The sequence below is a fragment of the Phaseolus vulgaris genome, chromosome 10 (assembly GCF_051622355.1).
Source record: "Phaseolus vulgaris cultivar YP4 chromosome 10, ASM5162235v1, whole genome shotgun sequence".
NCBI classification, from domain to species: domain Eukaryota; kingdom Viridiplantae; phylum Streptophyta; class Magnoliopsida; order Fabales; family Fabaceae; genus Phaseolus; species Phaseolus vulgaris.
The window spans coordinates 10,089,037-10,113,950 of NC_143507.1; the positions used below are offsets into that span (position 1 = coordinate 10,089,037).

At 31.6% G+C, this 24,914-nt stretch overlaps 3 protein-coding genes across 3 annotated transcripts; 2 read left to right on the top strand and 1 right to left on the bottom strand.

The window, feature by feature from the left end:
- The first annotated feature begins 3,595 nt into the window (after window positions 1-3,595).
- On the top strand, window positions 3,596-5,693 carry DUO1 (myb-like HTH transcriptional regulator family protein). The gene is made up of 3 exons (XM_068623265.2): window positions 3,596-3,792; window positions 4,430-4,667; window positions 5,148-5,693. The coding sequence occupies exons 1-3, from the start codon at window positions 3,596-3,598 to the stop codon at window positions 5,658-5,660; spliced, it is 948 nt and encodes a 315-aa protein (XP_068479366.1). The 3' UTR covers window positions 5,661-5,693.
- Window positions 5,694-7,527: 1,834 nt separating this feature from the next.
- On the bottom strand, window positions 7,528-10,194 carry LOC137819091 (uncharacterized). The gene is made up of 4 exons (XM_068622832.2): window positions 9,729-10,194; window positions 8,415-8,573; window positions 8,185-8,296; window positions 7,528-7,969 (listed from the first exon to the last, which is right to left on the bottom strand). Exons 1-4 carry the CDS (start codon window positions 10,065-10,067, stop codon window positions 7,785-7,787), a joined length of 795 nt encoding a protein of 264 aa, XP_068478933.1. The 5' UTR covers window positions 10,068-10,194; the 3' UTR covers window positions 7,528-7,784.
- A 922-nt stretch (window positions 10,195-11,116) lies between these two features.
- LOC137818909 (sugar carrier protein C-like) lies at window positions 11,117-12,745 on the top strand. Its single transcript, XM_090296552.1, has 3 exons — window positions 11,117-11,252; window positions 11,335-12,293; window positions 12,346-12,745. The coding sequence occupies exons 1-3, from the start codon at window positions 11,117-11,119 to the stop codon at window positions 12,427-12,429; spliced, it is 1,179 nt and encodes a 392-aa protein (XP_090152678.1). The 3' UTR covers window positions 12,430-12,745.
- Window positions 12,746-24,914: the final 12,169 nt, after the last annotated feature.

Consider the following 24,914-nt stretch of genomic DNA (forward strand, 5'->3'; position numbering starts at 1 on the left):
GTTAAATTTTTTTTGTTTTAAAAAAATTAAAATCTACTAACCGTTTCTGTTATTACACAACAATTAAATATACACATTTTTATATTACAGAAATATTGAACAAAAATAATTTAAAAAATGAAAGATCCCATTAGAACTCAAATCAACTCAAAGATAATGGTATTTTTAAAAAAGGTTGGTATAGTTACGGAAAAGGAGAGAGACGTAAATAATAAATTATTATAAAAGAACATTAGTATAGAAGAACATTATTATAGAAGAACGAACTGAAAAAAAAAAAGATAGAAAGGAAAGAGGAGACAAAGATGTAAATAATAAAATATTATAAAAGAACGAACCGAAACAAAAAAAAAAAAGAAAGGGGAATTGTTATGGCATTAGTAAGCGGCAGTAACGTGCACCGATTGGAGAGGAGTAGCGTGCACCAATGATCTGGTCACGGAGTTGCGCTTGCCTCCCTTTCAATTAGGTGTATGACTCAGTGATGGTACCTCTAAATTACATATGTTAAGTATTCTTTCCAATAACTCCATCGGAACCATTCTTCGTCTTCCTCACTCTCCGTTAAGAGGAAACATACTAACAAAAAGAAGGAACATATAGAAGAATACTTCTCTTTCTTTCGCCTTCTTCTTATTCTCCAAAAGTAAAAGTAATAATTTCTTCTGAGAATGTTGGGTGTTAGTGACTTAAAATAAGGAGTTAACAGTTAAAAGGGAATCCTTGAGGTTAACCCAAGAAGTGAGAGCAGTTAAAAAGGAAATCAGGTATAGATTACTCTCCACTATTGTAGCAATTTTAAAATTTATTTAAAAAATAGTTTTTATGATTTTTTACTACATATAAATCACTTACCTACTTCCCACTTTCTCTCTCTTTCCTTCCCACGTACCTACTCTCCACATTCTTTTTTTTACCATACTTCACACATTTTTGTGGAAAACTAATATATCATAAAAAAAATATAATAAAATTAATAAGAAAAAAAGAGAAAACTCGAGAGAGGAATAAAAATTAGGAATAAATTGATAGTATGCTTTTCATGTTTTATTAATAGTTATAAATTTTCAATTTTTATTGTGTTGTAATATATGAGTTTTTAAAGACAAGAACAACCTTAGTGAATTTTAAAGTGATATCATTTTCTATTAAATACAAAATTCAAGATATTCTCTAAATTCTTTTCCTATTTTATCCTTACTTCATATTTTATTTTATCAATTTATTTTGCTTATCTATACCTATATATAGAGGGGATTCCCCATTATAACTATTTTTGGTGGTATAAATTTATTTTTCTATTTTATCTTTATATGAATATTTTATTTTATTATTTTATTTTGGTTATTTTGTCATTTTATAATTACTTAAATTTAAAACTAAAAAAATAGTTAATATTAAATTTGAAATATGTTTGAGAGGTGCACTACATTTATTATTCCTAATTACTCTCCACTATTGTAGCAATTTTAAAATTTATTTAAAAAACAGTTTTTATGATTCTCTACTGCATATAAACCACTTACCTACTTCCCACTTTCTCTTTCTTTCCTTCCCACGTACCTACTCTCCACATTCTTTTTTTTTACCATACTTCACACATTTTGTGAAAAACTAATATATCATAAAAAATATAATAAAATTAATAAGAAAAAAAAAGAAAACTGGAGAGAGGAATAAAAATTAGAAATAAATTGATAGTATGTTTTTCATGTTTTATTGTTTTATTAATAGTTATAAATTTTCAATTTTTATTGTATTGTAATATGTGAGTTTTTAAAGACAAGAACAGTCTTATGAAATCAGTTAAAAAAAAATCTTTTATAATGTTATCATTTGCATTTAAAATGGATCAATTTCTTCGATATTTTTTTTTTCTTAAATTTTATAATAAAGAAATATCACATAAGTTCCTTTGCAGATAAATTAATATGGTTAACAAATATGAAATTTACTTGAAACTAATATATCAATACCCTTTTATGTTTATCTTATTATTTATTAAGTTACTTTTCTTTACTTTAATTAGTTTTATAAAAAATAGTATTAAAAAATTATATAATTTTATTTTTTAAAAATTATTTACAATTTTAAAATTGTCTAATTAAAAGTAAATATAAATATTTAATTTTTTAAATATTTTGTTAATATTTATTATTTTTCCAAATTTTAATAGATTACATAACAAAAACAAATTTGAAGACTAAATGTTGGAAATAGTAAAGAGAAATAAATACACGAAAAAAAACTTATAGAGAAAGGAGAAACAATACTATTCATATGACAAATATGGTTTCAAAAATGAGATTGACATCTAGTTGACATTTGACTCAATCAATAAAAAATGCAGTTAACAAAAATGTTATTAATGCTCCATACTATGATTTTATTTTTATTGGTGATAAAATGCATTTTAAAATTTTATTTAATTTGATTAAAATTTATATTCAATAAAAATAAAACTAAATTGAATAATTGATAAATTTACAATGTATTACTATTATGTTAGCTATGTTTTGGTAATTTATGTGTCTTCTTACATGTTCGTATTTATTAAAATAAACTTAAATTTATATTGATAATATAATATAAGTGTGTGAATAATAATATTTATTATTCAATTTTAATATTAAATATAATTATATATAAATAAAATAAAAAATAAAAAAACACATACACAGTAGCCGCTAGTTATTATTAAAGTTAATATTATCATTTTCCAATTAAAATTAATGCAATATTTCGCTCCCTACATTAATTTTAAATGATATACTACTAATATTTTAAACATATATTGTGTTTAAATTTAATAGGAAGAAAACAGCAATGATTTAAATTTAAAATAAAAAAATTAATTAGTTTTGCCATTAAATTTATTTTAGTTAAAATTAACAACAATAATAATAACTTGAGTAAGAGAAAAACATTTTAAGAGTTGTGTAATTATTGGGACACGTTTCCAATTATTGAAAGTCTTCATATTTTAAAAAGTCCATAAATTTGCATCACTCTTTTATTAAGATTGTGTCTTTATTTTAAAATATTAGAGACTAAGGGCCTAAATTTTCTTAATTAGAATAGGGTGTCCAAAGTTTTTTGAAAAGAATAAGTAGGTTATAACAATTTTCTGATCTCTAATTTTTTTTAAATTATTTTATTTATACATTATTCTCAAATTTTAATTTCCTTCTCAAACCCTCATTTTTTTCTTTTAATAATAATGCAAAAAATATAGTTCTACTTACCACTCATTTTACGTTATTCAAGTATAATAAAACTATCCTTAAAAGGGTATAATGAAAAATTATTTTTTTACAAAAATATCATCAAAACGTATAAAGAAATTCCCATCTCAACTAAATAATGAAATAATAACAAATAAATAAATAATATATATAAGAGAGAGAAAAGAGGGAGAGAGAGAGAACGTGGACAAGTTAGTGGGAACGAGGCAATAACTGCCATGCATAACCGTAATATCCTAAAGAACATAGAACAGAACATATAAAGAATTTTAACGTAGTAGTGTGAAAAGTAGTTCGTAGAAAATCAGAGAAAAGATTGTTCAGAGTTTTGTGGGATGCATGTGAGAAAAATGCACGGGAAAAAGGAGCAAGAAGAGTATATAAGGAAAGGGCCATGGAAAGCAGAAGAAGACGAGGTGCTACTCAACCATGTGAAGAAGTATGGTCCCAGAGATTGGAGCTCCATTCGATCCAAGGGTCTTCTTCAAAGGACTGGCAAGTCCTGTCGTCTTCGTTGGGTCAATAAGCTTCGACCAAACCTTAAGAAGTGAGACAACAATGTTTCTTCATTTTCTCCTCCTTCTCTGCATGTACCATGTATGACTGTTACAATGCTTTTACAATAGTAACATAAAGGTTTTTCTACTTACTGATTGTAGTGGCAGTATCAGTCATGTTGTGTTAAAATATAAGGGAAACAACAATCACAAAAGCAATTTAAAACCATGGCTGTTGCTTCTACTTGTTTTTGTTTGATGAAAATGGTGTTTTTAAGCTTATAAATCACTCTTTTTTTAATGGGGTTTGCATATTTTGTATTGGCTTTTTGGCGTTTTGTCTCTTGATCTTACCTACAGTGAGTTCAAGTTTTTGCTACAAGTTGGTCCATGTTATTGTGTCCAATGGTTTATGGCTGTTACATGCACCTATGTTTGATGATTTTGCAATAATGGGCTTGCTTAATTGATCTCAAAATCTTGCCTTTTTTCAATGGTGTTTATGGTTTTTCAAAAGCCATTTTTTTGCTAAAGTTCTGTTAAAACCGTAAGTTCGTTGATTTTATCCAAACTTCACGCCTTAAAGATAACATGACAAGAGATGAAAACTTATCAGTTTAAGACAAAGCAAATAATTTTATGCTTTTTATTATCTGATTATTGTCTTCTCTCTTGGCCCTCTCAAAGTGGTTGCAAGTTTTCACTTGAGGAAGAGAGGGTTGTGATAGAGTTGCAGGCACAATTCGGGAACAGGTGGGCTAAGATTGCATCCTACTTGGCAGGGAGAACAGACAATGATGTGAAAAATTTCTGGAGCAGTAGGCGAAAGAGGTTGGCCAGGATTCTGCACACATCAGCAACAACTGCCAAATCACAGAAAAACAAAACAAAAGTTCCTACCCTTCTTGATGTTCCTACTTTGGAGGTAATTAGATGGAGAGGTTCCTCTATTTTCAGGCTTTTGTAGTTCTATCATTATGTTTTCTTCTTCTTCTATAGAATCCATTGTTAATGAATAGAAAAAAGAAAATGGAACTGAAATTTGAGACGCTACATCAGTTTCATTTCAAGCTTTCTTTGTTTTGGTGAAGATGATAAGATTTTACTTTATGCTAAACTACAGATTTCCACAAACAAGACATAACTGAAACTGTGACAGATCAAATCAAATTTCAAGAACTAGTTTGTCCTGTAGATGGTTTATTGTTGTTATTTACTGATGTCACTCAAAGGTTTTAAATGGCAGTCATAGATGTGGGTGTGAACACTCCAAAAACCATGACATTGTGGCCCTGGATCTGTTGTATGTACCTGGAAAAATGAGTAAAATGTTTTATGTGGCTGTGTTGTTTTCACTTCTGCAATTTTGTTTATATGTCCATAACATATATGTGTACTTGTACAGGCTCCAAAGTTCAGTTCATCATCAGAGGGAGAGTCATCATCAAAGCCTCAGTCATACTCACTACCCTTGATTGAGAATTCTGAGGTTATCAAAATGGTGTCTTTGCCAGAGCTCATCAAGTGTGAGTTACCTTGTTCTGACCCAATCCACATTGAACAAGAGTTTACCCTTTTTGAGAGCTATAAAATTAGTGAGCAGAATCAACAGATACCCTTTCCTCAGATGCCAGAACTCCAAAATGATCTCACATTCCCAGTGGGAAGCCAAGATGTCTTGGCCAGAATCGATGAGCCATGTTTCATTGAAGACTTTTGTGCTCTTGATGATGTATCTGAGTTTGGAATAGGTCTGCAACACCCCATTGGGTTCCCTTTCTTCGAGCCACCAGGAAGTTGCAGAATTGAGACAAGGGATACCATTGATAAGTTCAAAAGCAGTGACAGCTTCTTCGATGACTTCCCTATGGACATGTTTGATCTCATGGACCCACCTGCAAGCCCTTCTAACCTATGACTTCTAGGCTCATTGTCGTTTATTCCATGTGTTGTTGTGTTTAAGTCTTGTAATGCAGGCTAATTATTATGTCATACAAATAACTTGGTCATACATTGATGTTTGAAATTGTTGACACTGTTGTCATTCGTAGGATAACCAAAAACAGACATTGCATTTGTCCAAATTGTTGTTGTCTTTACTTGAGTTGCTTCAAACAAGTGATAGCTACTAGTAATATGATCTTTTTGTAAAAGAATGTGTGGCATCGATAAAGTTTGCTATTACATCTTAATTAATTCATCATTGATTGTTGAAGGCATCATTGCGATTATATTCACTTGCTATGCAAACAAGATCACATAAATATTAATATAAGTATAGAAAGATAATAGTTAGGCAAATTCTTAAACCAAAGTAAATTGTCTTATATTGATAAAGGAAAATGTTTCATGCACAGTTAAAATGGTGATTTACAGAAAGACAAAATGATAGATTTCTAAAATATGATATGATAAGAGGTATAGAATGATAACAAATGTATAATAAATGTTTTTCTTAAAAAGGGTACATGTATATCATTTATCTTTAAATAAATTTTGGTAAATAATTTGGAGAAATTCACTGAAAAGTCACCAACATTTTTGGGACCTGTTAATCCGTAAGAGTTGGTTGACACATTAAGATGTTGTTAGTTGCTGTTCTGTTAATAAAGTCCGAATTAATAGAGGTTAGTTTAGGTTCTGTTCTTTTTCAGATTTACCACTTCTTTAGGAGATGTAAACGTGGTTGTTACATTTTGACCTATTTTTCAGGGCTTCCAACATTAGCTTCCTCATATGTTCAGTTGAACTGGAAGAAAATAAAGATTTAAAAATTGGAACCATACAAAATTAATGAAATAAAGATCATCAGAGTGCAGTTTTTGAGGAAACTAATTATTTTGAGCATAACATAGTTTTTTAAGATCTGACTGATCATTGGAAGAAAGTTGAAAATAGCTTTTAAGAGAAAGGATTATTCCTTTCAAATGCATACACAGAAGAACTAATATCATTTACAAGCATTTTCTTCCTTTCTTTCCTAAATACAAACTTTATATTTACAACACAGCAATAGGAAATGTATTCGATTAGGATAAGCCAATGCAACAACAATAATAACAAACCAAGGATTTTCTCCTAAGTAGAATTGTGTACTTAGATAAAGTTGTTTCTTCCTACACTTCCATAAATGATTGGGACACCACCTTAACTCTTATAACTCCAAAAACACCCTTATATAAAAAAGTTAAAATGTTTGAAAGTTTATTATAAAAATATTTTTTTTTATAATCCACCATAACTCTTATAATTCCAAAAACATCCTTATATAAAAAAGTTAAAATGTTTTGAAAGTTTAATTATGAAAAATGTTTTTTTATAGTCTGGATTGTATAATACAATAATTATTTGGATTACATAATTTTATTGACACCACCATAACTCTTATAATTCCAAAAACACTCAAAAAAAGTTAAAATATTTAAAAGTTTGGTTATGAACATATGTTCTTTTTAAATTCTAGATTCTATAATCTTTTACACAAATTAATTGAAATAGTTATATACTTTCTGAATTAGATAATCCATAACTTATTTTTTAATCCAATAAAATGTTAAAGACTAGTCAATCCATAACACAAATTTACCTTCAGGATTACATATTCCAAAAGCCAATTTATGATTTGGAAACCTTCTTTGGATTAGTAGAATCTGGAAGTAATTTTTGAAAAGACACATTCTAGATACATAATTCAAAAACTTTTCTTTTGAAAACAATACATTCTGGATTAGATAATCTGCAGGAAGAAGGACGGTTAGATCATCCATCACCATTGAGTTCTATCATAAACCAAAATTTCAGTAAATTCATATAATGTATCCATTAACTTATTCTGATTATAATGGGAGGAGTACAGCCCTACTTTTCTTTTCATCCTATGTTTACCATTCAATCGAGTGAAGAATAATACTGGTGTTTATGTGTTCCTACTCAATCAAGGTCAAGCATTCTGAATAAAGAAGTCATTTAGTCTTTGGAGGACTCAAGCACGAAGTAGCCACAGTAGTAAGTGAGAATCAGGCCTCGGACGTGTAGATGGCCATTACGTTTTTTGGGTGTATTTTATACCAGTTTGACCATTGTGCACAATAGCTTCAAATTCTCCTGCAGTGAATGATTGGTCTTTCTTGAAAATTGGGCGTCTGAGTTGGATGTATCCACAGTACTCAACATCATACACTTCAACCTCCTTTTGGAATGAAGAAAACGCCACCCCAACTCCTTCCCCTACAAAAGATGCAATCAGATCAGAATTCAGTTTGCATAAATCTCTTGCACACTTCAAAATATACCAACTTCTTCATCCAGTGACCACTACCAGATTCAGTAAATTTCATTCTTGCACATCAATGTAACATGGGGAACAACTCGAAAAAAACATTGCATTTACATAAAAAGGTGTGTTTACAGTTGAAAGTTGAACAATAAATTGAATATTATACCATGTGTGACAAGCAGCAAGTTCTCAGTATGATATTTGTCTGCAAGGTCTTTCACTATTTGCTTATATCTAGGCCTTGTGTGCAAGTTTGGATCTTCTTCCCACTGGGGCAACTGAAGTTCCTCAAGCAAAAAGATTTCATCAGCCCAAGTGACATTTGCATTCATACCTATATAACTGTCAAATGTGCCAAAAATTCTCAGTTGAAAATGAAGATGAAAACCTCCATACCTTTTTATAAACCCTTTCCACATTCTTATCCACTGTGCCCGCCGGAAGCATGGCCTCGAGCTTCGGTATATCGAAACCCCAGTTTCCATCTTTAGGAATCACATCAAGTCTGATCGCTGCTCTGCTCATCATTTCACACAAGCCATATTCAACAGAGACCTGCAGTTGTGGGAAAGAGGGTTAGAAGTTCTTAAACTCAATAGCTGCTGATATAAGAATCTACTCAGGATTTGTAAAGCATGTTACAATTCTATAAAGAAGAAAAATATGAAACTTCAGTTACTCTTTCACCTAGAAAACTATAGGATTCTACTTCTGCAGATGAAATGAAACTAAACCTCTGCTACAATGTGTGTGTATACACATTGAGTTTTCATCAGTGAGACAAAGGTTTAAATGTTAGCATTTATCCCATGAAGTCAAACATCCTAAACATACAAATTAAGCATAACCATTGTTTGCATTGCAGTATCATTACTGGAAAATTTATTCAAACATAATTTTGTTTTACTGTAAGAGAAGTTAATGTTTGTCCTTGGTAAACTACATTAGTACTACACACGCAATATAAAACATGCTCAATCACTTTCCTCTTTATTCTTTTTAGAGTAAAAGTTGGGTAAGTTCAATTAGAATGCAAAAGTTTAATTTCTATGCATCAAATCATAGATAATCATTAATATGATTTTAAAATAAATATTATAAAACTCTTGTAACTTTCCAAGGCAGGTTCTGATTGGATAATATTAGAGCTCAATGCATGCACTATTGATTTCTTGAGTGAAGACATGATTGTGAATTTGACTGTCTTTTAAATTCGAATTATTTAATTTTATACACAGAATAGCTAAAAGTCAAAGTTGTCATACCAAAATTTTCTCAGCAAGAAAGAACACAAAATTACCACAAAAAACTAACTAAAATGTTACAAAAACGAGTACCACATTATATAAATGCCTCAAAGCAGAGTTTAGAATCTGCTTAGTTATTAGTACTACCAGCCAACCCAGTTTTGATCCTTAAATTTAAAAGAGATTATTCTAGTCTCTTAATTTTTTTGTAAAAAATGAGTTCAGTCTTTAAATTTACTGTTTACTACTAAAAATTAATCTTAAAGTAGTATATTTTACTCCTTTAAACTAAAAAAGGTTTTTTTTTTTTCAAATTTAAATGATTAAAATATATTTTCTAAAAAAATTAGGGCTCAAATCAGGATTCACCTCAGATTTCAGAAACCAATTAATCCTTAAATCTATAATTTCAATTAAACTTTGATGTTGACATTCTGCAAAAGAAAAGAAAGACGATTTTGACCTTGATTTTAGAGGGATCGATGGGGACGCCATCGCCAGTGAGGTTGCTGGGGTCCTCTTCGTCGGACACCGCGGAGAGGGCGGCGACCACTTCGGCGGCGGTTTGAACGCATCTGTGAAAGGGAGAGACGAAGACGCGGTTGAGAGTGAAAGGTAGCTTTTTGCGGAGCTCGCGACCCGTGGAGAAGGCTCGAACCCGACCCTGTTGGATCAGGGGCGGATCCCAGGGTCGGGTGGCGGAGGAAACCCACATGGGTTCGAAGTTGTCAATGCGATCGCCATGGCGCATTACGACGACGTTTTGGTAGAACTCTGGTGCCGCAACGCCACTTGAAGCCATTTTTGGGTTGAAAGAAAGAAAGAAAGAAAGTATGTTGAACAATTAATGGTGTTGAAGGTAAATGAGGTAGTGAAATAACTTTCTCTTCACAATTTATTTTTTCTTTTGCTTCAAATATTATTCATTTAATTTTATTTTAGGATGAAACACTTAATTATACTTTTAAGACATGAATATCTTTTTCTCTTAGGATTTTATAGAATATTTTGGTGATTGTATTTAGGAATTGATCTTTTTGTGTTTTCCCTTTTGTTTTTTATATGTTGAATATTTATATAAATATATAAAGATAATAGTTATTTTGTTGAATATTTGAATTAAATATCTATATTTATATATAAAAAGAATTTTTTATTATAATTAATTTTTTACACAAATTTATTCATATTTTATTTTTATTAATATTTTATTTTATATATTTCAATTATTTTTATTTTTTAAATATTTATTTAATAATTAATTATTCTTATAATTAATTGAAAATTGCTTTATTTTATCTTATTTTAATATTAATATTAAATTTAAATTATAATTATAAAGTAGTTTGTCACACGTGGACAACACAATTTATTAGATGTAAAACAGTTTATTATTAAATATGAAATAAAACATTTTTTTACATATTTCATCTCTCCTTTTTAATTTTTTTCTTATCATTTGGTTTTGTTATACCTTCTTATTATTTGGTTTTTTATTTTTTCTTAAAAAATATATAAATATAATGAAAGTGTAATCGAATATTACATGAAAGATAAAATTATGCAATCTATTACATGGTTAAGAAATTTACGAAGAATGTGTAATCGAATAATTAATTTATTGCTATATATTACTTATATAATAAATAATGAATAATACAATTAAAGTTATTAATATTTTGTTTGAAGAGATAGAGATATAAAGAGAGAAAAGATAAGAATGTATATGATTTTGGAAGAGATAAAAGATAAAAATAGAAGATAGAAATGAACAAGTAACATTGTATTGGAGTATTTATTTCTTGAGATTTTGATTTGGGTAAAAGTAGAGTGTTGACTAAGTGGTTGAGAATGGCAGGAGGTTTGATTGAAACTGGGTCTTCGAGAGGAAAGAATTATCCAGGAAAACTCACATTTAGAGTCTTCATAACATGTTTGGTAGCAGCATTTGGAGGTTTGATCTTTGGTTACGATCTTGGCATATTGGGTATGTATTCATATGTATTTTTGGAATAACTTTTCCATCTACGCCTCTTTGTGTTCTTTATTAACGACATGAACATGTGCAGGTGGTGTGACTTCTATGGATCCTTTTCTAAAGAAGTTCTTCCCCACAGTCTATGAAAAGGAGAACAACATGAAGCCCTCTGACAACCAGTACTGCAAATTTGACAGTCAAACATTGACGTTGTTCACATCGTCTCTGTATTTGGCTGCTCTTGTTGCGTCAATCTTTGCATCCAGTGTCTCTCGAGTCTTCGGAAGGCGCCTCAGCATGATCTCTGGGGGTGTGCTCTTTCTTGCTGGTGCTGGACTAAATGCCTTCGCTCAACATGTTTGGATGCTCATTGTTGGTCGCATTTTACTTGGCTTTGGAATTGGATTCGCCAATCAGTCTGTGCCAATCTATGTGTCTGAGGTTGCTCCTTATAAGTTTCGAGGAGCTCTTAACATGATGTTCCAACTAGCAATCACCATTGGCATATTCATTGCTAATGTTCTCAACTACGTATTTGCCAAAATGGAGAACGGAGAAGGTTGGCGCTATAGCTTGGGCTTCGCTGCAGTCCCTGCCATCATGATCATCATCGGTGCAATCTTTCTTCCAGATTCACCAAGTTCTTTGATCGAGCGTGATCTGAATGAGGATGCCAAGAAGGAACTCATTAAGATTCGAGGAAGCAGTGACATTGAGGAGGAGTTTCAAGATCTTGTGGCAGCCAGTGAATCCTCCAAGGCAGTGAAACACCCTTGGGCTACTTTGTTGAAGAGGCAATATAGGCCTCAACTTACATTTACAGTGTTCATTCCCTTATTCCAACAACTCACTGACATGAATGTGATAGTGTTTTATGCTCCTGTTTTGTTTAAAACTATTGGTTTTGGAGCAAATGCTGCTCTCATGTCTGCCATGATCACCGGGGGTTGCAACGCAATTGCCACTCTTGTCTCCATACTAACTGTTGACAAGTTCGGGAGACACACTCTTTTCTTAGAAGGAGGTACACAAATGTTTATCTGTCAGATTGTGATTACTATGGCGATTGCATGCAAATTCGGACTTGATGGAAACCCGGGAGTGTTGCCAAAGTGGTATGCTATCGTGGTTGTGTGTGGCATATGCATGTATGTGGCAGGATTTGCATGATCTTGGGGTCCTCTAGGATGGTTGGTTCCAAGTGAGATTTTTCCACTTGAAGTGCGATCAGCTGCCCAGAGTATCAATGTCTCTGTTAACATGATCTTCACCTTTGCCATTGCCCAGATCTTCACCTCCATGCTCTGTCACATGAAGTTTGGACTCTTCATTTTCTTTGCATGCTTTGTCGTTCTCATGACTATATTCATCTTCAAGCTTCTCCCAGAGACCAAAGGAATTCCTATTGAAGACATGCATGTTGTTTGGCAGACTCACCCTTACTAGAAAAACTTTGTTCAACCACCTCATGTCCCACATATGGGTCCTTCTCAATGTTGATATTAGAGGTTCATTTCTAGATTTTTTTTAAAATTTTGTCATTGTTTAAACCAGGATTGGTGGTAGATATTTTTTATATTAGGGTTAGTAGTTTTTTATTTCTATATACCTAGAACAATATATAAAGAGGATAAGCCTCTCTTTTTTTTTTTTACATATTTTCTTACTGTTTTACCTTTTAAATATTTTTTTAAATTAAGATAACTACTCACAATAAAAAAAAAACCTACTTACACATTAAAAAAGTTACCTACAATAAAATAAAATAATTTATTTTGATAATTGCTTTTAATAAAAATCTTTCTATAATTTTCAATAGATATTATAATACTTATAGTAATATATAAAGAGAATATACATCATAATAATTAGTCTTGGTATTTTCTCTCTATGAGAAGAAAAACTTCACAACAAAGTACTTATTTATGAATGTTAATAGATCAGTAACTTCATTCAGTTTCATTTCAGATATGAAAGTTAATTTCAATTTTAAAGTCAGTGTCTTTTTATTGCTATTTCTTCTCCCTGGGTTAATAATCCCTGAAATTATGTTCAACAAATATTATTGATTTCATTTCTGGAATATTGAAAAAAAAACATGTTTAGGATTTTAAGAAATTACCTTAAATACAGGAAAAAATTGAAGAAGTGCTTAAAATGAAATCAATAATTAACTTTCATATCTCCAGGTAATACTCATATAACTGGAGTTATAATATATCTGCTAATGAAAATGTGCATACATCCATTTTCATGATTTTTTTTTATTTATTTTTAAACTTAATTTTTGAGTAATTTTTTATGTCTTCGTTGTTTTGAAAGTATGGTTAGTATTTTTCAAGACCGTGGCAAATAAGCTAAAAGAAATCAAAATAACTCAATTTTAAATATCAGAAAACTAAAACAGACTTCACAAATTTCCTCCATTATAATTTTTTTCAATAAAAAATTATAATTTTAAGTAAATTTTTCATTTTATTATTTTAACCCTTAGGCTACTCTTATCTCTTATCTATATATAGAGAATATTTTTCTTAACTGATTTTTTTTTATATATCTACTTTTCGATTTTATCTTTTTATATATATATATATATATATATTAATATTTATTTTATTTTGGATATTTCATCATTATAATTTTTAGTTATTAAATACTTTAGGGATCATTTTATTTTGTAAACTGTTATTCTTTTTTAAACTGATTTTTTTCTTTATTTTTAAAACTAAAGATATTTGTTGCATCTTCATTCACTACAAGAAAATCATGAAATAGAAATCAATTTTTAGAAACAAAAAATAATTAATTGTTATAGTGACTAAATTAGAAACTATTTTAAAGACTAAACAAAATTTGGTTTCTAAGTTAGTTTCTATTAATGTTAAATAGTTTCTAAATTGGTATCTAATTAGCTGCCAAAGTTTTAACAACCAAATTTAGAATCTAAATAATTGGTAGTTAAAACTTTGGTGGTTAATTAAATACCAATTTAGAAACCATTTAACAATAATAGAAACTAGTTTAGAAACCTAATTATTTTAGTTTCTAAAATAGTTTCTAATTTAGTCACTATAGCAACTAATTATTTTTTTGTTTCTAAAAATTGGTTTCTATTTCATAATTTTCTTGTAGTGATTCACTAGATTTTATTTTGCACACACAATCTTGCTTTTGAATACAATAACAAGACTCAGATGTTGTCAATCTCGATCTGATTTTAACTTCCTAGACTGCACTGCCGACAAAAATTAGGTCCATCCATTTTTTTATTTTTTTTTTTCAGATGGCTAAATCCACCAAAAACCTACATGAGATTAAGTCAATCCTTATGGAAAATCAACAAACTAGATTCATCTTATGGGAACCAAGGATTGACAAGGGAGAAAAAATTGCATCAATCCAAGTATTACATAGAGGAAGAAAACTTACATCTGGAAGATCGTTCTCATACGCATCATCTTTCTGGTATTGGATGGATTATTTCAGTTATTGATTGTTCTTCTTTTGTGTTTAGTGGCATCATATATTATGGTCAAATATTTCTATAGTAATTGATAAATAGTTTTATAAATTTCTATACTCACATCAAATAATAGTATATGTATTTTAAAAATAATTATAAATTTATTATATGCATAATATAATTTATGTTTATAGTCATACATATCTTGTCATCATGTTGCATCACATAATTTAAGGGATTACGAATCAATAATAAATAAATAATGATAAAGATAAATGAAATAATTATGCAAATTTTTGGTGACTTTTATTTTTATGAACACAATAGTAATAGTTTATCAAAATTTATTCCATATTTTTTTATATCCTATTTGTTTTTATAATATATATTTTGTTTTATATATTAAATAGTAGTAGCTACAAATAATATATGAGAAATGCTAGAACTTTTGAATAGTCATGGGCAATATAGAGCAACCCAGTTCCAAATACAGAGCAAAGGCAACAACTTTGAGAGTCTCAGTTAATAAAAGTGTGAAAAATTACCTGAACATCCAAAAACCTCACTGGTAGATTACTTCAAATGTAAAGACAACCTCAACCTTTAAAATATAACTATGTTGAATAATAGGTTTTTATATTTGATTTATTTATTGTTGATAAAAAAAAATATTTGATTTATTTTTCCAAATCAAACTGATTTTATTAATAGTTTTACATTTTCAATATGATATTCAAAGTAATTATTACAAAATTAAGCAATTTTGTAACAATTTATTATTGAATTTTAGTATATCTTATTTTTAATGTTATTTATATTTATATTTTATTTGTATTTTAGTATTTTATGTTTATCACTTGAAATTAGTATATAAATACTCTTTTCTTTTATGTTTATCTTATTATTTACTAACCTACTTTTCTTTAATGTAGTTTTATAAAAAAAGTAGTATTAAAAAAATAATATAATCTTATTTTTAAAAAATAAATATAAAAATTTAATTTTTAATTCTTTTTAAAATAATTTTTCTAATGTTTATTATTTTTTCACATTATAATAGATTATATAACAAAATAGAAATTATAAGTGATAAAAAATCAATACGACAAAGACAAACTTGAAGACTAAATATTACAAATAGAAAACAAAGAATGAGCATTGAACAAATGACAAATGAACTATTTAGACGTAGAAAAACTTATAGAGCAAGGAAAAACAACAATATTCATTTGACAAATATTGTTTCAGGAATGAGATTGACATCTATTCGACATTTGGCTCGATCAGTAAATAATGCAGGTAACAAAAATGTTATATAGCACAACAAATATTATTACTTTAAATTTTTTCATATAGTTCTATCCATTTCATTCATTTAACTTAACAGGTTATACTTTTGCACCACATAACTTAAGGATCCAACGATAATGAATCAGACCAAGTAACACACATGTTACTGAACCTGGTTAGTACACTTTTATGCAAAAAGAATATAATTTTTTTAATATATATTATATATATTTAATTAACCTTATAATACATAAGATGTCAGTTTTCAAAAATTTAATTGACGAATAAACTATCCGCGCGAAGCTTCCAGAGAAAGAAGAAACAACACTATTTCAGGAGTAAGATTAACATCTATTCGACATTTGACTCGGTCAATAAATATTGAAGGTAAAAAAATTGTTATAAAACACAACAAATATTATTGCTTTAAATTTTTTTCATATATTTTTATCCATTCATTTAACTTGACAGGTTATACTTTTGAACAACATAATCAAATGATAATGAAGTAGGACCAAGTTGTTGAAGATGGTTGCTGCCTCTTCAAGACATGTGTTTGATGAAGCCATTTGTGTAAATTTCAAGTGTATGTACATTTGCTTTAAGAATGTCTTAGGTATAGTTTAGAGGTTGTTTAAGAGTAGACTTTTTGCTGGGTAACTCACCTCTCAACCCCTGACCATGTGATAAGAGCAAGCACAAATTTTTTGAAACTGTTTTTCACATGTTTTGCAAAAAAACACCCTTACTGCATAAAAATAAATCTGTTCTTTTCTAAATGAATGGATTCTTTTTTAAAATGATGCATTGACTAAGTCTTTCGAAAATCAGGTTTTGTGAATCAAGTATTTTGACTAAGTCTTCTCTCTTTCAAAACGACTGTGTTTCAATAATTAAGTTTTTTTCTGTTATCGTTTTGAAAATTAAATCAGTTCATCTGTAAATGAATGGATTCTTTTTAGTCTGGTGCCATGTGTATCTTAAAAGCTTTTTTCATTTTATCCTTGCACCAGAATGGTTGACTGAGTCTCCTTCACATAACAGATTCTCTAACTGCTTTTGAAAATAAATCTGTTCATTTTATTTTCAATTTGTTCTTTTTATAACAGCTTTAACTTTTTTTTGAAAATCTGTTATAAGTTGTTTTTCTATAAAAAGAAAACTTGTTCATGTGTGGCCAAGAACATCATAACCTCCTCATTAACAATGAATGAGTTCTTCAGGATATCCCAATGCAGGATATCCCAATGCAGTTCAGCTAAGGAGATATGAGAGGTCTTGGAAGTCACTCACAAGGGTACTGAAGATGTGAAGAGGTCAAGAAAACATTCTCTCATCCAAGAATATGAATTGTTTAGAATGCAACCCGAGGAGAGCATTGCTGATGTGCAGAAAAGGTTCACTCATATTGTGAATCACCTCACTGGTTTGCCTCGACAGAAGTTGGCAACCCAAGGTGACTGCCATATCAGAAATCCGTGATCTGTCAAAGTTGTCAACTGCTGCACTCTTTGGGAAATTAATGGAGCTTGAGCTGGAGCTCAAGAGACTCAAAGAGCAGGAAACAGTGGAAAGAAAACCCAAAGGACTTGCACTGAAAGCAAGTGAGCAGAATGAAACCAATGAGGAAAAAGAAGATGCTGAACATGATGAAACAATCAGCCTACTTACAAAGAGGTTCAGCAAATTCCTGAAGAAGAAAAGTAGAGATAGGAACCAACAGAAAAGGGGAGAAGAGCTTACATTTCATGGGAAGAAAATGAAGTATCTTCAACCAGCAGCTTTTCAACTGAGAGTAAGAAAAACAATTTGTGCTTCATGGTGAAATATGAAGGGTCAATCTCTGATTCAGTAAGTGATTTCTCTATGGAATCTGATAACTATGATCAATTGATTGCTGCTTTCAAGGAAACACATGATGAAGCAAATAGGCTAGTTGTAATATGCAGTAAGTTGCAAAAGGTAAATAATGTGCTTGCACCTAAAGTAAAAACACTTGAGGAAGAACTGCATAAGGCCAAAACAGATTTGGTAAGCCTTGAACTAACATGCTTCTATTAAAACCTGTGAAAACTGCAAAAAATTGGAAAAACAAGCAGAGTATTTGCTAAAAACTCTTTCCACTTTCACCAAGGGAAGAGAGAACCTTGAGTCTCTCCTTGGCTCACAGAATGTTGTTTTCAACAAGAATGGTATTGGTTATAACCTTGGAAATGTAACCAATGTCAAAAAGCTTTCAAGTTTTTTTGTTCCAGCAAAATCAGGTTTTTCAGCTTTTAACAGTGGCAAAAAGGCATCTCATGTAACCTGTTTTTACTGCATGAAATCTGGTCATACCTCTAGGTCATGCATTGCTAGAAAACATCTTGTTCCTAAGAACTTAGCCAAATGGCTACCAAAGGGAAGGTTTTAATCTGTGCTGGACCCTATACTGAAAAGGGTACCATTTGTATCATATTTGTTCTATTTTGCAGATAGGCAGCAAGAAAAATCAATGGTACTTGGACAGTGGTTGTTCCAAACATATGACTGGAGATCTTACAAAATTCACTAGCTTAAAGCTCAAAGCAGAGGGACATGTAACCTATGGTGATAATAACCGAGGAAGAATTTTGGGCAGAGGCACTGTTAGAACAGGGAATTCAACCACTATTGAGAATGTGCTTTATGTAGAAGGACTTAAGCATAGCCTTCTCAGTATCAGTCAACTTTGTGACAAAGCATACAAGGTGAACTTCAAGTCAAAAGGCTGCACAATCTCAAGTGACAGCTCTGGTAAGGTGTTGTTTACTGGTAAGAGAGTGAATAACATATACCTTTTGGATATCATGGAAACTAACTCTTCAAATGAGTGTTTACTGTCTAGAAGTGATGAGTCTTGGTTGTGGCACAGGAGGTTAGCTCACATACACACTAATCACTTAAATAAATTGAAATCTAAAGATCTTGTTTCTGGTTTACCTAACATTAAATTTCAGGATAACAGGCTTTGTGATGCTTGTGTGAAAGGTAAACAAATCAGATCATCTTTCAATTCAAAAGACATTGTTTCTACAAAAAAATCCATTGGATGTATTGCACATGGACTTGTTTGGACCCTCTAGAGTTGCTAGCTTGACTGGAAATTTGTATGCTTTAGTTGTTGTGGATGACTACTCTAGATTTACATGGACTTTGTTTCTTGCACATAAAAATAATGCTTACAATGCCTTTAAGAAATTAGCAAAGGTTTTACAGAATGAAAATGGTTGCTGCAAAAAATCAATTCGAAGTGATCATGGGGGAAAGTTTCAGAATGCTAGATTTGAGAGGTTCTGTGAGAAGCATGAGATATCACATACCTTTTCAGCCCCTAGGACTCCCCAACAAAACGGTGCAGTTGAAAGGAAAAACAGATCATTAGAGGAACTAGCTAGAACTATGTTAAATGAATCTAAGCTTCCTAAGTATTTTTGGGTAGATGCAGTCTATACTGCAGCTTATGTGTTAAACAGAACCTTAATTAGACCCATTCTTAAGAAAACTTCCTATGAATTGTATAAGGGCAGGAAACCTAGTGTGAGTCACCTTAGAGTATTTGGGTGTAAATGCTTGGTATTGAATAATGGCAAAGAGAATTTAGGAAAGTTTGATGCTAAATCTGATGAAGGTGTGCACATTGGTTATGCTTTGAATGGTCATGCATATAGAGTCTTCAATAAAAGATTGCTCATAGTAGAAGAATCAATGCATGTTGTATTTGATGAAGCTGATCATAGCATATCTAAAACTGTTGTTGATGACCTTGACTGTAATGAATTTAAATATGTTTTAAATCAAAATGAATCGATTCATATTGATACTGCTTATACACATGCTATGCAAGAACCTACTATGTATGCAGGTTTTCCAAAAGAGTGGAAAACCCCGAGAGAGCTAACCCTTGATAATGTCATTGGGAACATTGAGAAAGGAGTGTCAACTAGAAAATCCTTGAATAACTTCTGTGAAACAATGGCCTTTGTATCTCAAGTGGAACCCAAAACTCTGAATGAAGCCCTCAAGTACAGTAACTGGATTCTGGCCATGCAAGAGGAACTGAATCAATTTGCTCTTAATGAGGTCTGGACTCTTGTTCCTAGAATACCTGAGATGAATATAATTGGAACAAAATGGGTATTCAGAAACAAGATGAATGAGCATGGGGTGATTACCAGAAATAAGGCTAGGCTAGTGGCTAAAAGGTATAATCAAGAAGAAGGAATAGACTATGATGAGACATATGCACCAATGGCTCGGCTAGAAGCTGTCAGATTGCTACTTGCCTTCTCCTGCATCAAAGGGTTCAAGCTATTCCAAATGGATGTGAAGAGTGCCTTCTTGAATGGTGATATAAATGAAGAGGTATTTGTTTCACAGCCACCAGGTTTTGAAGACCATCAACATCTAGGACACGTGTTCAAACTCAAAAAGGCTCTCTATGGGCTCAAGTAAGCTCCTAGGCAATGGTATGAGAGACTAAGTGATTTTCTCACCTCACAAGGCTATGACAGAGGCACATCAGGTAAGACCTTGTTCATTAAGAAGAAAGGAGATGACACAATTCTAGTACAAGTATATATGAATGACATCATTTTTGGATCAAACAATGAAGAATTGTGTGAAACTTTTGTGGAAATCATGAAGAGTGAGTTTGAAATGTCAATGATGGGTGAGTTGAATTATTTTCTAGGCTTGCATGTCAAACAACTCAAGGATGGCATTCTCTTGAATCAAGCTAAGTATTGCAAGGATCTGCTGAGAAAATTTGAAATGGACAAGTGCAAACCAATCAGCACACCCTTTTCAACTAGCTGTCACTTGGATCATGATGAAGTTGGAATTTCTGTTGATGAAACCAAATACAAAGGACTCATAGGATCTCTATTGTATCTCACTGTCAGCAGGCTTGACATAATGTTTGCAGTATGCATGTGTGCTCGGTTTCAATTTGCTTCTAAAGAATCACACTTCAATGCTGCCAAAAGGATTCTGAAATATTTGCAAGGAACTAAAGAAGTTGGCTTGTGGTATCCAGGTAACATTTCATTGAGTTTAACTGGATATTCTGATTCAGACTTTGCAGGTTTCAAAATTGATAGGAAGAGCACCAGTAGTACCTGTCACTTGCTTGGATCAAGCTTGATCTCATGGCAATGCAAAAAACAGGCATGTGTTGCTCTCTCCATTGCAGAAGTAGAGTACATTGCAGCAGGGAGGTGCTGTGCTCAAACCATATGGCTAAGACAACAATTGAATGACTTTGGTATCTTACTTAACCATATACCTATGTTGTGTGATAACACAATTGCAATCAACTTAACCAAAAATCTTGTTATGCATTCAAGAACCAAACACATTGAAATTAGGCATCACTTTCTAAGGGAACACATATCAAATGGAACATGTGAGATTAAGTTCATTGGTACAGATTTACAGCTTGCAGATTTGTTCACAAAACCATTGGCTAAAGATAGGTTTAATTTTCTGCTTAATGAATTGGGAATTATAAATGTCAATTGTACCTCGCAGTGAAAAATTAAATCTGTTTATTTGTAATTGAATGTGTTTATTTTTGGTACTGAAATTATTTGATGACTAGGAAAGAGAAATTCTGATCTTTGACTGATTGACTGACTTAGTGGGCATTAACCATTGTACCTTTGACGGTTTTGGTCATGGTTATGTAACCGATTTGATGCATTGGCTGCTCAATGAAGGTATGGTATGTGTGCATCGTGACCCTAAATATTTGCTGCATATTTTCAAAGATTCTCTGCACAATTTAAGAGCATAAAATCTTCGTGCATATCCATTCATAACTGCTCCATCATCTCATTCATTTTACAATATAAATCTGTGTGAAAATCTGCTACCCATATTGGTTGCCCATTTTCGGTTCTCACCATTTGAAACACAAGAAAATTCTAGTTCAACCATGGCTTCTTCTTCAAGACAGAAAAAGAAAAATCAGGATAAGCAAAGCACCTTTCAAAGGGTGCTAGAAGGTTGGTTTGCTGGAGATGAAGAGGACATCAATGCCTACATTCACGAGATGAGCAGAAAATAGATTAACATACCCAAGGTGTTGGATTTCAACTGGCTGAAATCAGAGAAATTGACTGAAACAAGGTCTGCATTGAAGCACCAAAAATTGAAAAAGCTACTGGAATTAACTGGTAATGTGTATCCTGATTTAGTTAAGATGTTTTACACGAATCTAACCTTAGATGGAAAGAACATTGTATCCTATGTGAAAGGAACCAAAATGAAGGTAACAAGTGATGTTTGGAATTCAGTGGCTGGAATCAAGTATTATGGTCTAAAGGTTGGAAAAGGGAACACAAGTGGGATTCAGTAGTTCAACAAACTTCAATATTACAGAAGCTGTATGAGGACCCCTGCCCAGAGCATAAGCAGATTCCATGCAGGTCATCTGAACCTAACACCACATCTTGTTGCCTACATTATAGCATGGCAGCTTATCCCAAGAGGTACAAATCATGTTGTTTTACATGAAGAGGATTTAATCCTTCTATAATGCATCATGAATCCGATCAAGGTTAACTTGGTGTATATCATCAATGAGCATATGCTGAAATCCAAAAGATTAACAGATTATTGCATTCCTTATGCTATACTTGTTTCAAAATTGATTGACCACTTTGGCATTGACACTTCAAATGAGCGAAATGAAACCATCAAAGCTGTAAGTGAAATTGATAACTCAACTCTCACAAAAATGGGGTTTCATAAAGTGGAGGACAGCTGGGTGATTCTCAAAGGTAAGGATCCTCAAGAAGAACGTGGAGCCTCAAACCTCAACAATGAAGATGGAGATGAGGCTGTTCCCATGGAAAATGACACGGTTCAAGTTGTAGAGCACTCATGTTATGTTATCCATCACTCCTACGGGCAAGAGCCATCTGCTGGTCATGCTGGAAGTCATAGGACAAGCTCTCCATCTACAGAAATCAGAGGAGATTCACCAGCTCCACAATCAGTACATGAAGAAGCTGGTACAACTCATCAGAATGCTATTGTTGCCTATCAAACCCCAGAGTACAGAGGTGAACCATTATCTATGTTTGAAAGGCAAGTTTTGTATCACCTTGATGCCATGACAGCAGAACAGAGAGCATATTTTGATACCACTCAAGAAAGGTTTTAACACCTTGATGATCAAATTGAAGGAGTTCAGTTGCAGCTTGCATAATTATATTACAAAGATTAGAAGTATCTTGCTCTCCATGCTTTCGTTTATCAGTTTTTAATTTTTGTAATGTTGAACAAGTTGTCTTTGTTTTCTGGACTATTATGGTTATGTTTTTGTTTTATCTTTCTCTATGCTTAAATGCTGTTTGATGAATCCAAAGGGGGAGAAAAATAGCTCACCATGCTAGGTGAAGCTAGATGAAACAGGAAGTTACATTCTGCACCTTAAAACTGATTCACATATTATGCAATGTTTCAATTTTCTGGTTTGGTATCTGGTGTAGTATAGGTTCTTAAAGCAACAGAGCTATGGGGATTTGTCTCCATCAAACAGGGGGAGATTGTTGAAGATGGTTGTTGCCTCTTCAAGACATGTGTTTGATGAAGCCATTTGTGTAAATTTCAAGTGTATGTACATTTGCTTTAAGAATGTCTTAGGTATAGTTTGGAGGTTGTTTAAGAGTAGACTTTTTGCTGGGTAACTCACCTCTCAACCCCTGACCATGTGATAAGAGCAAGCACAAATTTTCTGAAACTGTTTTTCACATGTTTTGCAAAAAACACTCTTACTGCATAAAAATAAATATGTTCTTTTTTAAACTGATGCATTGACTAAGTCTTTCGAAAATCAGGTTTTGTGCATCAAGTATTTTGACTAAGTCTTCTCTCTTTCAAAACGACTGTGTTTCAATAGTTAAGTTTTTTTTTCTGTTATCGTTTTCAAAAATAAATCTGTTCATCTGTAAATGAATGGATTCTTTTTAGTTTGGTGCCATATGTATCTTAAAAGCTTTTTTCGTTTTATCCTTGCACCAGAATGGTTGACTAAGTCTCCTTTTCACATAACAGATTCTCTAACTGTTCAGTTTATTTTCAATTTGTTCTTTTTATAACAACTTTAACTGTTTTTTGAAAATATGTTATAAGTTGTTTTTCTATAAAAAGAAAACTTGTTCCTACGTTTAAAGGTGAATCATACAATTGAGAAAACAAGTTTTACAACAAAGAATTAAAGATTTACATAGAATTAGCATGTGTTCTTGAAAGTTTTTACAAATCAAAAGTGTGCTTGTTCTTGGTTGGCTCTAAGGCTTGGTGAGAGGTGTTGCTACTGTGTGAGCAATTTGTTCTACTGGTCTAAGGCAGATTTCTGCATCCTCTATTAGGTGTATTCATTTCATATTTCAAATTCTTGTAAAAGTGTGATTGTGAACTCTTCTTGATAGGGTTTCTTGAAGAGTGTGTGTGCTGAAATAGTGTTTTTCAGCAAGTGTGCCAAGTTTCTTGTAGGGTTCAAGAACAGTGGCTGTGTAAGTGTGTTTGGTACGTTTTGTTTAGTGGATTTCACATTGGATTAGGTGAGACTGGATGTAGCTCATTTGAGTGAACCAGTATAAATGTTGTGTGTTCATTTCTCTTCATCCCTGCACTCGAATTCTTGCTTATCTCTTAATATGCTAGAAATTAAATCTGTTCAATTAAAAATAAATCTGTTCTTTCTAGGCTTGTTCATACAGTTCTTATTTTCTAGAAAATCAGTTTGGTTCTGTGAAGAAGATATATGATCTGTTAAATACAACTGGAACAGGTTGATTGTGATAGGTTACCCAATTGATTGTCAAGCTAATAATTGAACCTTAATCACTTGCAATTGAAGGTCACTGTTTTTGTTGTTCACGGTTTTC